General features: G+C 42.1%; 1 protein-coding gene across 4 annotated transcripts in view; it reads left to right on the forward strand.

Annotated features, from left to right (window-relative positions):
- The first annotated feature begins 1,821 nt into the window (after positions 1 to 1,821).
- LOC148022922 (Nucleotidylyl transferase superfamily protein) overlaps positions 1,822 to 16,317 on the forward strand; it is a 148,883-nt gene continuing 134,387 nt past the window's right edge. For 2 of the 4 annotated variants that reach the window (XR_015693558.1, XR_015693559.1), the window contains exon 1: positions 1,822 to 2,200. Coding sequence is in view for 2 of the 4 variants with exons in the window: in XM_087695856.1 (XP_087551982.1) it covers positions 1,965 to 2,200 (236 nt within the window). In the remaining 2 variants the exon portion in view is untranslated. The remainder of the gene's footprint in view (positions 2,201 to 16,317) is intronic. The other 2 variants (XM_087695856.1, XM_087695857.1) reach the window with 2 other exon arrangements.

Below are 16,317 nucleotides of genomic sequence, written 5' to 3' on the forward strand. Positions count from 1 at the left end.
AAACATGGACAACCCGTAGAGTGCCTAGTTGCTCATGAACTAACATATAGGTAGCCATTATGGCTCTCATCCCTATCACATGGTTCTACTTTGTAGAAGCCATGGTCAACCATCATGGGGACATAGATGATAGATTAGACTAGGACAAACAAATAAAATATATGAATAAGCATTTCTTCAATAGAAAAAATTCAGATTGGTGTGCACTTTTGAAATGCAAACTCTAGTATAATCTTATAGATGGTAAATATTTACATCATTTTAAAAATGATCATGGCATGGCTATTAGCTATGGCATGCTATACCATATAGCTAATCAATGAATGAAAATGGAGAGCAAGCAAAGTTTCAACGTCCATAATAACTTATTAAAATTTTGTGCGGACTCCAAGAGCCATCAAAAGCACTCTTGACTTATAGACTCACATTGTATACTAAAATTTTGAACCCTTAGTGCTCACTGCCTCAACAATAGCCCCTAATTCAAAATTATGAATCCATTATCAGACATCCCTTAACTTCCTAAGTTCTAACTCATAACTTTATAAGGTTTAACATATTAAAAGCAATTATCAAGGTTCAAAGTTCTAACTTCTAACCCGTAAAACAATGATGACGGTGGACCGTGGTCACAAGTGCTTCAGCCTTTAGCCTTGAGTGCTTCTGAATCCCGATTCATGATGATGGTGATTACCACTGATGTGTTTAGCCAATGTGGAGTGATGCACTGATGAGTAGCCGCATAGGAGTTAGCACTGAGTTGCTGACGTATTTGCCATTGTGTTGGAGCCTAGGGCTAGCAGGGGCTGGTGGTGTTGGCATTGAGTAGTGCTACATGAGGCTGGGGTGATGTTGGTAGTGGGTGTAGCACTGGCAATGCTACATGGTTTTGGGGCAGCACTAGTAATGGCCGCTGCTGGCCGTGTGGGAGCCTAGACCGTGGAGACTAGTGGATCAATAATGTTGGCTAATGACATAAGTGATAGACAACAATGTCATATCGTCACCTCACACATGTGATGCAACCTCAAGGCTTAGCATTGATTATTGTGGATGTCGAATCTCGATTCTTAGCTCTACACAACGCATAAATGAATGAGGTAGATATTAAATCCAAAGTCAAAACTTGAGAGGGGAGAGGCAAGACACATGAAAGCTACAAGAGCCTCAAGGATGATGCGTAAAGAAAATGGAGAGGAGACACGACTCGAGGACTGTACCTAAAGCAGTGGTTGACAATGACTCCCAACTTCCAAGAGAGCTCAAGCCTTGTAGGCAATGACGACAACTTGCAATCTCAAGACGAACATCACTTTCGAAATGATGAGGGGAGGGTTTTTAACTTTCTTGCCATTTCAAATTTTGAGGACAAGGTATACAGTATACCCAAGTTTTAACTCAAGACTTGAGAGACTAGACATGACTTATTGCCAATGGGTCCTGTGTCTGTCAAAGCTTCGAAAGTGTTGAGAGTGACTTAAAAGTTTGGAACTCCTCTAAAGAATAAGATAAATAATTTTATTTATAATAAAATGTATTTTTTTCGAAAAACTTGAAACTTGAGAGACTAGACACGACTTATTGCCAATGGGTCTTGTGTGTGACAAGACTCCGAAAGTGTTGAGAGTGACTTAGAAGTTGGAACTCCTCTAAAGAATAAGATAAATAATTTTAATTATAATAAAATATATATATTAAAAAAAACTACCTTTCGAATGCAATGTTGGGAAAATTTTTCCTTTCTACAAGAAGGGCTAATTTTTTCCTTTGTATTTCAAAGGCTCGTAATATTTGGGGGTTTTTGTAGTGTGGCAATAATGGGCCAGAAGGGCATTGCAATGTTCAAAAGTGAACCGACCAGAACCTAGGCAACCGCACTAATAAGCCTAAGACAAAACATGTAGCAGTCCAGTCCTCGGATGATCGATCTGGTCTGTCATTCGATTCTGCATCCGCTGCCATAGATGGAGAACGGATTAGCATTAACGGTGAACGATAAGGAAGGAGTGAAAGCGGAGCAGGAGCAGATCATCACTCCTTGGGAGGTGGCAGCCAAAGACGGAGGTAGAATCGACTATGACAAGCTCATAGTGCAGTTCGGGTGCCAGAAGCTCGAGTTATCGCTCGTGCAGCGTGTGGAGAGGATCACCGGCAAGGCTGCTCATCCTTTCCTGCGCAGAGGAGTCTTTTTTGCTCACAGGCATGACTCTTTTTCTTTGTTCTCGTTGCTCCCTTTCACCGATTTACTGATAAGCACAGAAATCAATCATCCTTCTCTGATACGCCAGAGTTTATTTATTTCTGTAACCTATATCGATTACATGTAATAGAATCCGGCTTTTTTATCTTCTCCCAGCGACTTATGCACGAGTCTAGACAATGCAGTGTAGGCAACTTCAGTTCTCGTGCCTGCAAACTAGAGGTACTTAGTGGCTCTACTCAGTTTGGACATTAGATAAATCATATATGATCCACCATCAGATGCCTACAGAAAATGAAATACCGGAGCCTACATTAGCCCATGCTGCCGTCTGTGGAGGAGGAGGTCTGCCCAACAGCTGCCAGCCCTTCTGGAGCAGTCGTCCATCTTCAGTTGCTGTGTTTCGGGCTGCATGTGCAGACTGGAGGCTGTTGCCCATCAGCTATTGCAGTAGCGATCAGTTTCTATCACCTAATGGAGCTGCTACCTGCACTTTTGCTGCCTCTACCCCTGTTGGTTGTTGCCCACACTGGTACTGGCCATTTTGGAGGAGCTGCACATCTGCATTTTTGGCCCTGCTGTGCATGGTGGCGTGTTCTTGATCACCAACAGCTACAAAGGACTGCTTCATTACCGTCCAAATTCATCCAGTGTCTGTTGAGCCACTACTCCCCATCTCAAGATGGGGCAGAGAAGATGATGAGTTGGAGAGTGTGTCATACTTTGAGGGATCCTGAAATGCAGCAAGTAGCCTCTTGGGATGTTTGGCAGCAACAAATGCAGCTCTGTCAGGCTGGATCAATTTTGAGATGGACAGTCGGAGCAAGAGAACAACAAAATATTGCAGGGTTGATGACATGGCAGCATAGTAGGCAGCAGAAATTGTTAGAATTGGTCAATTATGGGCAGGGCCCAATGTAATTTTTGTGATGCAGACACTTATTAAAGTGCCAAAGTTTAGTGTGTCTTACGTAAGACCTATTGTACTTTCATTGTATCATTCTAGTACTTGCATCTTTTGAGTGTGGAACTGTTACTCACTCTTGCTCATTGTCTTGTGTTCACACACTCTCTCTTCCTCCATTTCCAATAGTTGGTATCAAAGCTAGACATGTGGGTTCCGTTGCTTCACCGCTTAGCTAGTCCCACCCACATGAAGTCCCCTTAGCTGACACAGGAAGAGGAGTTGCTGTTTTGTAGGGAGGATTTGCTGTTTTGGAAGAGAAGTTGCTGTTTTGGAGAAGCTACTGTTGTTGTTTTCAATCCCGTACACGCAACCTTGTACATATATCTTTAGTTAGTCTTGCTCGCCATTTTCTTAGTCCTGCTTGCCATTTTTTGAGCCTTATCCGCCATTTTTGTGGACTGGACTTGGAAAAAAACACAAAAACCCTAATTTTCTGAATTTGGGAGTTTTAAAAATTTTTTTGGTGCAATTTCTCATCCATCCTGCTCATCTCATCCCCAATTTCAAAGAAAATTTCAATTTAGTATACTTCATGCCAAGAAATTTTGGGGTTTTTAATCAAGTTTTTTTATTTTTAATTTTTTTTGAAATTTCTTCAAGCAAATTTGAGACTTTTGTCTAATTTTAGCTCCCGTCTGTGAATCTCCATCGAAATTGCCAACATTGTGTTTTCTTCAACATTGGTGTAACAAATTTGGGCCTTTTATGATTTCTACATTTAGTACGTATCCCAAGGCGCATTGGAGTTGTTGGTTGCTATTGATAAACATCCCAAGGTTGCACCCCATCATATTTTTAGGTTGTATGTATAAATCTCTAAAATTTCTTAAAATTTATTCATCGAGATTTGAAGCTTTTACGTGGCACGCATCCCAAAACATTGGGCATATGCTAGAACAACATTATTTTGCTATTTATGTGACGTTGGATAGAGAAATTGTAGTAAATCTGAAAATTGTAGTGAAGGCTATGGCCCATGCAGATTCTTTGGCAGCGGATGCTACTTGCTACCGGTAGTTGATTGGATTCTTGATTTGGCTTCTTAACACTTAGGTTGATTTGTGCTTTCTTGTAGGTTTGTTGGCCGGTTCACGAGTGAACCCAAGATGGGCCATTGGACGTGGGTTCTTATTGTTTGTCGTTGGAGAATCTGCATGGGTTGTGGCCTTCCAATTCGGATTCAAAGGAGTAGAAATGACCTTACATCCCTCCATTTCAAATGTGACCAAAAGCTCTTGTACATACCGCTCTATTGAGAGAGGAAAATCCCCCTCGGAGTCTGGTAAATCTCACGACCTAAGGAGAAACGAAGAAGACCCATATCTGCCATTTCGAACACCTCGTGCAATGTTGCCTAGTCTCCTTGACCTTTTGGGCATGGCCACTTGTCAAAATAAGATCATCTACATAAAGCACAAACAATGCGTGCCCTCCAGTTGATATGTGGACATACAACCGGGAATCAGAAGAGGAATGTCAATACCCCAACTTCCCTTGGAGGAACGAGTCTATATTCTCATTCCAAGCATGTGGAGCTTGTTTGAGGTTGTAAAGGGCCTTTTTCAACCTGTACACGTGTCCATCTGATGAGGAAAAGCTAGGAGGCTGCTCAATATAGATCTCCTCCTTCAAATCACCATTTAGGAAGGTAGACTTCACATCAAGTTGATAAATCGGCCATCTCCTACGGCTAGCTAGCTAAGGCAAGAATAGCTTGAATGGTAGCCATCCTAGTTGTAGGTTCTAATGTGTCTTGAAATCCACCCTTGGCTACTGTGCGAAGCCTTTTGCAACGAGCTACGCCTTATGCTTATCTAGAGTACCGTCATTGTGATATTTGGTCTTGAAGATCCATTTTACACTAATCGCCTTCCTATGAATTGGCCGAGGCACAAGAAGTTCCGTACCACTCAATAGCATCCAACTCCTGCTCCATAGCCTTCTTCCAATGCTGAAATTGCAAAGTCTTCTTCAGAGGTAGGTTCCCTATGTCAGAAGTGGAGCAGCAATGGAAGCGTAAACATATGCTGTAATAAACAGCTGAAATACAAGACAAAAGAGAAAGGGAAAGAAAGAATATAGTACAAATGAGAACTCAGATGTATGCTTGGGAAATGGAATCCATATATCGGACACGAGACTGTTGCATACAACAGTGAGTCACTAGCTATGTGGGCACTAGCACCGGCTCCTCTCTCCACGGGACCTCCAGGTGGTAACCTTCTTCTAATGCTGTAACTGCAAAGCCTTCTTCATAGAGGTAGGTTCCCTATGTCAGAAGTGGAGCAACAATGGAAGCGTAAACATATGCTGTAATAAATTGTTGAAATACAAGACAAAAGAGAAAGGGAAAGAAAGAACACAATACAGATGAGAACTCAGATGTATGCTCAGGAAATGGAATCCATATATCAGACATGAGACTGTTGCATACAATAGTGAGTCATTGGCTGCGTGGGCACTGAGGAGGAGGAGCCTAGAATATATATAAGCATAAATAATGCCATAAAATATGTCAGGTCGGCCAACATTTAATGCTGGTCGACTGGTAATAATAAATGCCCCAATAGCATAAAATGCTACACACTAAAAATGCCTAAAATAACTACATAAAGTGCCTAGCCATAATATATGCTCAGACTCACACATGAGCTGTCATACTCTGCTAACACCCTATCCTGTATGGCATGGGTTGCCAAACAATATTTAGTACAAATAAGCTTGGTAGCATGTGCTTGGTTTCTCCAAGACCGCCGTGGACCATCTTGTGGCTACTATTTCTCAAGGACTCCCTCAATCCTTGAATCACGAAGTATGTCTTGAGCCCAACAAGGAGGAGGCTAAATCTCTCCTCGGTGTGCACCATCTGTTGAAGTCTTTGGAACATCCACTAGTGGTGGCTTAGTCAGGGAAGTAGGTGGGGAAGTAATATCCTCATTTGAAGAGGAAGCCTCTGCATGAGGTGCAGGCTCCAGAGGTATAGTCACTAGCGCCCAACTATCGCTTGGATCTCCAAGCACGGGATGCTCCTTGCCCCCTCTCTAAGGTTGAAACCTCCACGAAACGAATATCTCGACTCATGTAGACATCCCGCTTAACATGATCATATGATTAATAAGCTTGGGACTGCAAGCTGTAGCCCACAAACACCTTATTGAGAATAAAGAGCCACCGTGCCTTTTATATGAGCTCAAGTGTGAACACATCACAAAAACCAAAAAACAGGTATACTCTTTGTATCCACACGTTGTGCATCTTACTCTCTCTCACTCTCTACTGCTACTGCTCACTCACACACTCTCTCTCCCCCTCCGCCATTGCCATTGCCATTGTTGAACATTAAACCTTTATTGTGCGTAGGCCACCACAAACTGGTATCAGAGCTCAAGCTCATCCCGATCGAGCTTTTGGAGCTTGTCCAAGCGCTAACACAGCAAGTCATTAGTCTTGGTCAAGTGTCAGTAACGTAGAAAGTGTGTACGTAACAAGTTGAATGTAGCTAAGCAGTCAGGCGGCAGCCACAGCAAGCCTCGACAGGCTGGTGAGAGGCTTTGCAAAGTCAGTGTAGGGCAATCAAGCGATAGGTCAAATAGGTTGCGGGGTAGTTTGGCGGCATTGTAGGGCAATAAGGTAGGTTGTGGGGCAGTTGTACGGCATCTCCATGTTAGCGTAGGTGTTATGGGGTAGTCAACTATCAACCATCAACGCTTTTTTTTTTCCTTGTGAAGTGATCACATTTTTTTTTCTTCAAAGGTCTCCTTTGTTAAAAATTAGCGGATTGTCACACGCGCACAAGCACAGTTCCACAAATCTCAAAGATTGGGCACGCATTTACTTCTGAAACTTGGGGATTTTCACGTATGCATGAAGATTTTACTTGGTTGACTAAAATTTGTGGATTCTTGCACACTCTCGAGTCTCAAAAATTGGGGCTTTTCATGTATGTTCAAAAATTGTAGTGGGACATAGGTACAATTCTTGAAAAATTTTGATACATTGGACCCTGTACAATTTGGGGCTTTTGCAAAATTTGCAAAGTTTGGGTCAAATTTGGTCTTGGTATGCACGTGCAAAGCAATTCCAATGCAAATTGAGCACATAGGACCTCGGACAAATTGGGGGCTTTTGCAAAATTTGTGAAATTTTGGCAAAATTGGGCTTGTGCAATCCATTTGGGAGTTATGTTTGATGTCATTTGAGCAGTTTGAGCAGAGAAATTTTGGGGTGTTTGACCGTGGAAGTCAAATTTGTGCCCGTGGATGCATTTGGAGCAGAAATTGCAGCTAAATTCGGGGCTTTCTCGTGCAATTGATATATTAGCTTGTGATACCGCTGCAATTGCTTGTGATGTGCTGTTGCGCACATTTTATACCTTTGAAAATTGATTTGCAGATCTGAAATTTCTGCAATTACTTAAATTTTCGTTGCTGGTTGGTACCTGCTTCGTACCTTGGTCATTTGTGTGATAGTTGGGCTTACATTTGACTTTTTAGTCACTTTTGAGCTGTAAATCATGGCTGGCAGCAGTGATAGCACAATCTTTTGGACATTAAGAAGTTTGAGGGCGCACACAACTTTGCTATATGGCAGAAGCAACGCTATAATGTCTTGGTGTAGAAGCAACGGGTGAACCTATAAAGACAAAAGGGGTAAAACCAGCAACCATGGATCTAGATGAGTAGGAAGAGTTAGATGAGCTTGCACACTCTACCATAGAGCTTTTAGTGTCAGACACTTTGCTCTTCAACATAGAGAAATTGAAATCTGGCTATGATATGTAGCAAAGACTTGAGGAGTTATATGGTTAGAAAAGTGCAGCTAGCAAGGTTTATTGGTTGAAAAAATTGATAGACCTTCGTATGAAGGTACAACCATGTTTGTACATTTGAATGAGTTCAACTCTATTTTCAGCCGGCTGATTGCTTGGGAATTTCACATTGATGAGGAGTTCAAGGTAACCTTTTTGCTAGGCACTTTACTTAAAAGTTGGGACACTTTTAGGACAGCAACGAGTAAGTCTAATGTTATGTCATTATATTTAGATGTGGAGAGCTCTTTACTTGTGGGGGAGTTTAATAGGCAAAATATTTCAGTAAGTAAGTCTTCCAATGCATTGCATACTAGAGGTAGATCCCAACGGAAGGGCAACTTTGACAACAAAGCACGTAATAAGTCTCGTGGTAAAAATATGGAGTGCCATCATTGTGGCAAGAAAGGGCACTTCAAGCAGGATTAACAGTGATGATGACAAATATGAGAAAAAGGATAGCTAACATGCAAAGAAGAGGAATGTGAAGATAGAGGAAGTCAATGTAGTCAATCACGAGAGTGATAGTGGTAGTGATGTACTCTTTCCTTCTTTTTTTAGTGCACAGTCTTTGATTGCAGATTTTGATGATGATATGCACGTATGGATTCTTGATTTAGGTGCCTCATTTCATGTAACACCACACTGTGAGTGGCTCTCTTAACTACAATGGTGGTAGACATGGTGTTGTCCACTTGGGGGACAATTATGCATGTGATATTGCAGGGATCGATAGTGTGCAGTTCGCATTTCAGTATGGTTCAATGTTCACTTTGCATAATGCGAGGCATATATCCTAGCTCAAGAAGAGCTTGATAAGCACATGGCAGCTAGATGATGAAGGCTATTATATCACTTTTGGGGATAGCAAATGGAAGATATGTAAGGGCTCTAGAATTGTTGCTAAAGACTTTGAAAGTGATACTCTATATCCATTACATGTATCTAGTGTGCGCGATCACGTTGTTGCCATAACTGAGGAGCCAAGTGTATCTTTGTGGCATAGTCAGCTGGGGCACATGAGTCAAACTGGAATGAAAGTACTTTCTCATTTGGGTTATTTGCCGTGCTTGAGGTATGCTGATTTTGACCATTGTATTTTTGGCAAGCATGCTCAAACATCACATAAAGTCTCTTTCATAAAATCTTCACTCTTAGAGTTGGTATATTCAGATGTATGTGAGATGCTGAGGTTGTCTCTAGGGGGAAAGAAATATTTATCACTTTTGTTGATGATGCCACATTCAAAGTATGGGTTTATCTGATCCGTCATAAAGACGAGGTTTTGGATAAGTTTAAAAGTTTCTTGGCACTTATTGAAAATATGACCAACAAGACATTAAAGTGTCTTTGCTCTAACAATGGTGGGGAATATGTGTCCAAAGCCTTTTAAGCCTTTTGTGACATCAAAGGGATAAAAAGGCAGCTCACTGCCCCTTTTAATCCACCCCAAAATGGTGTTGCAGAGCGTATGAATAGGACTATTTAGGAGAAGGTTTGTAGCAGGCTCTCTCATGCTGCATTACCTCATGGATTTTAGGCAAAGGCTGTTCTGACAGCTGTACAATTGATAAATTAGTAATCAAACAAGTCTTCAAGTCCTGTAAATGCAATTTTCTAGGATATGGAGATAAGGGAGAAATGGGGTATAAGTTATGGGATCTTGAAAAAAGGAAAATTGTGCATAGCAATGATGTAATCTTCCAGAAAGATCGCATGCATAAACAACTCGAAAAGACAGAGGAAGTGAGAAGGTTTGTGTTCCGAGAAGAAATACGTGTAGAATAGTAAAAAGTGCCCGTTGTACAGCAGCAAATACCTGCTATAAATGACCCTATAAATGCAGGGAATGATACTGAAATTGATCGGCAAGAAGTTGCCCATAATATACTGTAGTTTCAGCAAGAAAATGTGCCATTGGAACAGACGGAATAGGTAGGATAGCATGCTAAACCTTTTGAACAACAAGCTATTAATGCAGATTTGCAGGCTGAACAGCCAACAAACACTGATCATTGGGTTGTAAGTCAACTAGAAATACCAAACAGCCAAGAAGGTTTGTTCCTAGTATGAATTATGTTGCTGATTATGTCATGTTGATAGATTGTGGTGAACTGTCATGCTTCAAGGAAGCAATGGACAAAGAGGACAACAAGAAATGGCATAAAGCGATGGGATCTCTAAAGAAAAATGGTACTTGGGAATTGGTACATTGTCTAAGGGGTAGAAAATCCTACCATGCAAATGGGTTTACAAGATGAAGGTCACCTCTGGTCCCTTGCTAAAGTATAAAGCACGACTTGTTGTCAAAGGGTACAAGCAGGAATATGGGATTGACTTTGATGAGATCTTTTCTCCTGTAGTCAAAATGACTACTTTGCAAACCATATTGGGTTTAGTTGCATGTGAGGATATGGAATTGAAACCGGCCTGTTCATTGGAAAGGGCGGTAGTGTACAACCAAAATATATAAATGCTTTCACCCAATTCACAGTCGCCCACTTTACTTGAACTTAAAGACACAGAACCAAGAAGAAATACAGGAAGCTAGAATGCACCTGTTGCAACACAGATACCCTGTTGGCCCCTAAGTCAGGTGCCCCTTGCGGTATTTATTTATTCATTAACAAGGGGATAATCCCACAATAACCTGCCTACAAGCTGTCCCTGTACAAAGTGGAGAAGGAAACACAGTTCCAACCCGATTTCGACACCATAACGGCGGTACAACTTGACCTGGTCATTATCCCTACTCAATAGGTGCCTCCATACACCTAAACACACTCAATGAAGTGTATGGTAAGAAATTCGGCACGCTGAATTTTCTGGTTTTTGTCTTTAAACTGCTCCAAAATACATGTATAGTGTCCCTGGAGCTTCCTTGAAGCTTCTGGAGCAAATAGACACAAAAAATGTCCAAAAACCTAAACCTGCAAAAATATACAGCAGGCTGTAATTTCCTGTTTTGGGCCCTGTTTTACCTGCCAATCACTTGTGTGCGTAGCCAGCGGGCTCCCGCACCTTATGGGCCACTTGCCCTTTGAATCCTGCAGGCTGCGAGATTTCACGCGAGAAATCTCAGGAAAACAACGTTTTCCACATAAGTATTTGCTTGGGAATGCAATTAGCAAACCCTGTATCTGTTCAAGAGGCTCTTGCCTCGGCAATTATGCATAAACCCATAACACTGTACATGATCCATCTGATCAGCCCACAACACTGTACATAATCCATCTGCTCAGATAAGGAGAGAGTGACCTAGGAGGAGCAAGCTCAACCTCTATACATGAGTCAGGGATGAAGAAGTACCCTCCATAGCTGATGTATTTGCAGCAATCTGCCCTCAGCCCCCATGAGTTCCATGCTCCAATCTGCCCCTCATGCATTGAAACTCGTTTTTGTGCTGCTCTCTCTCTCTCTCTCTCTCTCTCTCTCTTTTGGGAATTTATGCCCAAATTGTGACACATGGCATACACGTAACAATTTTCCTGTTTAAACCTTTCGGTCTAAAATTCTCTATGATCGGTGCAAAATTTGACCTCAGCACAGACCAGAGAATTAATCCTCGTGCAAAAACGAAGATAATGACGAGAACAGATTCTGGGGTCCAAAAATAGTAACTCCCTAAATTTTAGGAGCTGCTTCCATTGCATCCCCACTAGTCTTCTGACCATCTTTGAAGACTATGGCTACATCCAAATTTGCAATGTAGCTCAACTGAAAGTGAATTTCCATTGATGACCCCACATGGACTAATCTCTTGGAGATTTGTCCATCTTCACTTTGAACTAGTCTCTTCCATGCTAGTTCTTCAACACACTTGTCCATATACACTTTCACAAGTCTCTTCCAGGCTTGTCAATCCACAGTGCCATCAGTCTCTTCCAGACTTGTACTGGACCTTAAGTGTCCAGTCTTGACTCACTGGACATTTCTGTCCGTTTCACATACTGGCCATGCAACTTAGGTGTTTAGATTTCAAGAGGGATCCTTTTAAAAAGAAAAACCAAATAAAGTAGTAATAAAGAAATCAGCAAAAAGGTAATGGTTGTCACAGTCTTGTGACATACCTCCCTCTCGAAATCGCAAACGTCCTCGTTTGCATGAATGTCATACATGCTTCCAGCTAACCCAGTGAACTTACACTTGGCAGCACATGTACAACACATACATGCTATCAGTCAACATTGTGTACTAAACACACTATTAACACACGTATGCTCTAATTGTGAAACATGGCAGACTATCATCATGTGACTCCACATCACTGTTTCCAGATATAGTGGCCGATACACCACAATGATATCCCCATAGTGGCAGATTCTCATTTGATGACTCTACATCACCCTGACTAGAGATCTAGTGGCCGGTACATCAAAATGATATCCCCACTGAGTCAATTCACAGAATATATGCCCGATCGAGTAACCATTGTTACAACATGTATTCAATTCAATAGAAGTAAAAACTGTATTCTTGCAAGCAATACTTACTTCTTTAGCACTGAGAAAACCATATGGACACAATAAGTGTTAACCTGTACAAAATCTGTTTTTGTACATAATTTCTTTCTTAAGCAATTGTCACTTTGACAATCTATTTCAGCTTAGAGATACAAGGGGTCAAGGTAGGTTGCAAGCGAAATGCTTCAAGGTAAAGTTCCAACACATTAGGTGACTTTGCAAGTTCACCTTCGTCCATCCACTTAGCATCTATAGCTGGATAGTTCTTGAACTTAGCCAAATACCTTCTAGCAATCTTGCCTTTCACTTTCCTTTCCTTGTGTACCAGTACCTGTTTTGGAACAAGAATTTCATCAAGTTCCTCAACTTCGGGCTGTTCCTCAGCTAGCATATCTTCTGGCACATCACCCACATAGGGTCTAAGAAGACTTACATGGAAAGCATTATGAATCTTCCAATTGTCAGGCAATTTCAGCCTATAGCTAACATCACTAATCTTCTCTGTTACTTGAAAAGGCCCATAGTATCGCATACTAAGCTTAGTGAAAAGACTTTCCTTGCCTTTCCGCTTCTTTAAGCGTGCCTTTTTAAACCGCAACAGTACCCAATCACCAAGTGAAAATAACAATTCACGACGGTGATGATCAACAGCTTTCTTTTGCTTTGCTTGAGTCCTTTCAAGGGCATGCTTAACTTTCTGATACATTTCATCCATACTCTGCACATACTGATCTGCTTGAAAGATCTTATCCTTTGTATGCAAAATGGGAGGAACCTTTTTACCACCTTCAACAATTTCAAAAGGGGCTTTGCCTGTTGACGAATGCACAGTATTATTGTATGCATACTCAACCAAAGGCAATCTGGCACTAAACCTGCTGAAGGTTTGGGCTTCTTTCCTTTCCTGTCCTCTTTATCATCATCAGTTGGTCTCTTATTCTTGTCCGAACAATTAGACGCAATATGACCAGTTTGCTCACAGATAAAGCACTTCCTCTCAGCCATTAAAGCCTTTTTCTCTTCAAGAGACTTGCGCACAAAAGGCTTCTTCTGGTCCTTTGACTACTGTCCAAAGAACTTGGCTGGCTTCTTCTTGAACTGCCAAGGTTTACCTGTGCTTTGAGAAATCTGAGAAACCTGTTTACCAAATGGCTTCTTTGCTGAAAATTTCTCAGATTTGTCCTGTTTAATGCTGCCCCCAAAACCACTTGACTGTCCCAGCAATAATGCATCAGCAGTATTTCTCTATCTGCTCGGTCAATGGCACAACCCTGTAAGAAGTGACTGGAAGCAAAGCCTCCCAAAACTTCTTGTTATAATCTTCGAGATCCTTGCATTTAGATGCATCCAAATTGTGCCAAGCTGACATAACATCGATCTCAAATTCATTGGTCAACCAAGTAGAAGCAAATACTTGCTTAAAGTAAGTCCAAGTGGCAGGAGCCTGCAACAGTGTACTCCACCACTGACTAGCATTGTCCTTAAGAAAGGTGGCAGCTTTCCGGACTTTAGAAGGCTCTGTAAAGTTCCCTCCTGCAAATGCGGCATCAAACTGCTGTAAGAAAGAGAGAGCCTTAGTCCTATCTTCAAATCCTCGAAAGATGTCAAACTGTACGGCTGCACCACCTTCCTTGTATGGCTTTGGCTTCTCATGAGCCATCAAAGGGTCCGTAGGATATGGCTGTAACATAGGAACACTAACAGGTGGCATGGAAGTTGCTGGACCACTGACTACAGGGCTTGTAGACACAATACTTGCTTGCTGATTTTGATAACCAGCCATACCAAAAGTGCCCTGTGGCATGCCAAAACTGCCCTGAACTCCCTGAAATCCAGGCCGCATGCCTATATTGCCATACATGGGGTTTGACATAAAACCCTTTGTACCCCCAAACACTGTTCGTGGTACATAAATCTGGTTTCCAGGCGCATAACCAGCCATACTATGAAATACAGATCCACCTCCAAAGTACCCAGGATGTACAGAGGTTGGTGGAAAAACCTGTGGTAAAGCTTGAAAACTGCTTCCCTGTCCATTTAAACCAACATTTGGCTGCTGTAAAGTGGCGAGCTGAACTGGCAATGCCTGTGTAACTAGCGTTTCCGCCACCTGTTCCTGGACAGTCAGAACCAATTTTGGAGTCTCCATTGACTCCGCAAGTTGCCTTGGTGTTTCCACTGAATCTGCAGCATGCTTACCCTTATCCTGGACCTCTACTGGATCCGAAATCTTTGCAAATTGCCCAACTTGCTGTAAAGGAAGGGAGGGTTGCGAAAATGCCAAAAACCTTGGATTCTGCATCACTTGAGTAAACATACTCACAGTAGCAACTAACTGAGTCTTGAAAATGTCTTCATCCATAGAAGAAGCCGTAAGAACTTGTGGCTCAACCATAACAGGAGGAGTAACAAACTGTGGAGGTCTAGAAGACTCTCCCACCTCATGAACAACAGGGATCTCCTGTGATGAAGACGCTTCCTCTCTGGTGTCTTCCTTTCTATCAGCCATAATGCACAATTCTGTGTCTACACCCAAACCCACCCTGGCTCACTCTTTAGGGAAAAAGTGATTCAAATCCCGGCAATGGAACCATGAAACCGGCCTGTTCACTGGAAAGGGCGGTAGTGTACAACCAAAATATATAAATGCTTTCACCCAATTCACAGTCGCCCACTTTACTTGAACTTAAAGACACAGAACCAAGAAGAAATACAGGAAGCTAGAATGCTCCTGTTGCGACATAGACACCCTGTTGGCCCCTAAGTCAGGTGCCCCTTGCGGTGTTTCTTTATTCATTAACAAGGGGATAATCCCACAATAACCTGCCTACAAGCTGTCCCTGTACAAAGTGGAGAAGGAAACACAGTTCCAACCCGATTTCGACACCATAACGGCGGTACAACTTGACCTGGTCATTATCCCTACTCAATAGGTGCCTCCATACACCTAAACACACTCAATGAAGTGTATGGTAAGAAATTCGGCACGCTGAATTTTCTGGTTTTTGTCTTTAAACTGCTCCAAAATACATGTACAGTGTCCCTGGAGCTTCCTTGAAGCTTCTGGAGCAAATAGACACAAAAAATGTCCAAAAACCTAAACCTGCAAAAATATACAGCAGGCTGTAATTTCCTGTTTTGGGCCCTGTTTTACCTGCCAATCACTTGTGTGCGTAGCCAGCGGGCTCCCGCACCTTATGGGCCACTTGCCCTTTGAATCCTGCAGGCTGCGAGATTTCACGCGAGAAATCTCAGGAAAACAACGTTTTCCACATAAGTATTTGCTTGGGAATGCAATTAGCAAACCCTGTATCTGTTCAAGAGGCTCTTGCCTCGGCAATTATGCATAAACCCATAACACTGTACATGATCCATCTGATCAGCCCACAACACTGTACATAATCCATCTGCTCAGATAAGGAGAGAGTGACCTAGGAGGAGCAAGCTCAACCTCTATACATGAGTCAGAGATGAAGAAGTACCCTCCATAGCTGATGTATTTGCAGCAATCTGCCCTCAGCCCCCATGAGTTCCATGCTCCAATCTGCCCCTCATGCATTGAAACTCGTTTTTGTGCTGCTCTCTCTCTCTCTCTCTCTTTTGGGAATTTATGCCCAAATTGTGACACATGGCATACACGTAACAATTTTCCTGTTTAAACCTTTCGGTCTAAAATTCTCTATGATCGGTGCAAAATTTGACCTCAGCACAGACCAGAGAATTAATCCTCATGCAAAAACGAAGATAATGACGCGAACAGATTCTGGGGTCCAAAAATAGTAACTCCCTAAATTTTAGGAGCTGCTTCCATTGCATCCCCACTAGTCTTCTGACCATCTTTGAAGACTATGGCTACATCCAAATTTGCAATGTAGCTCAA

Source organism: Lygodium microphyllum, chromosome 16 (genome assembly GCF_053477565.2).
Source record: "Lygodium microphyllum isolate KBCC chromosome 16, Lygodium_microphyllum_v1.1.10, whole genome shotgun sequence".
Classification (NCBI taxonomy): domain Eukaryota; kingdom Viridiplantae; phylum Streptophyta; class Polypodiopsida; order Schizaeales; family Lygodiaceae; genus Lygodium; species Lygodium microphyllum.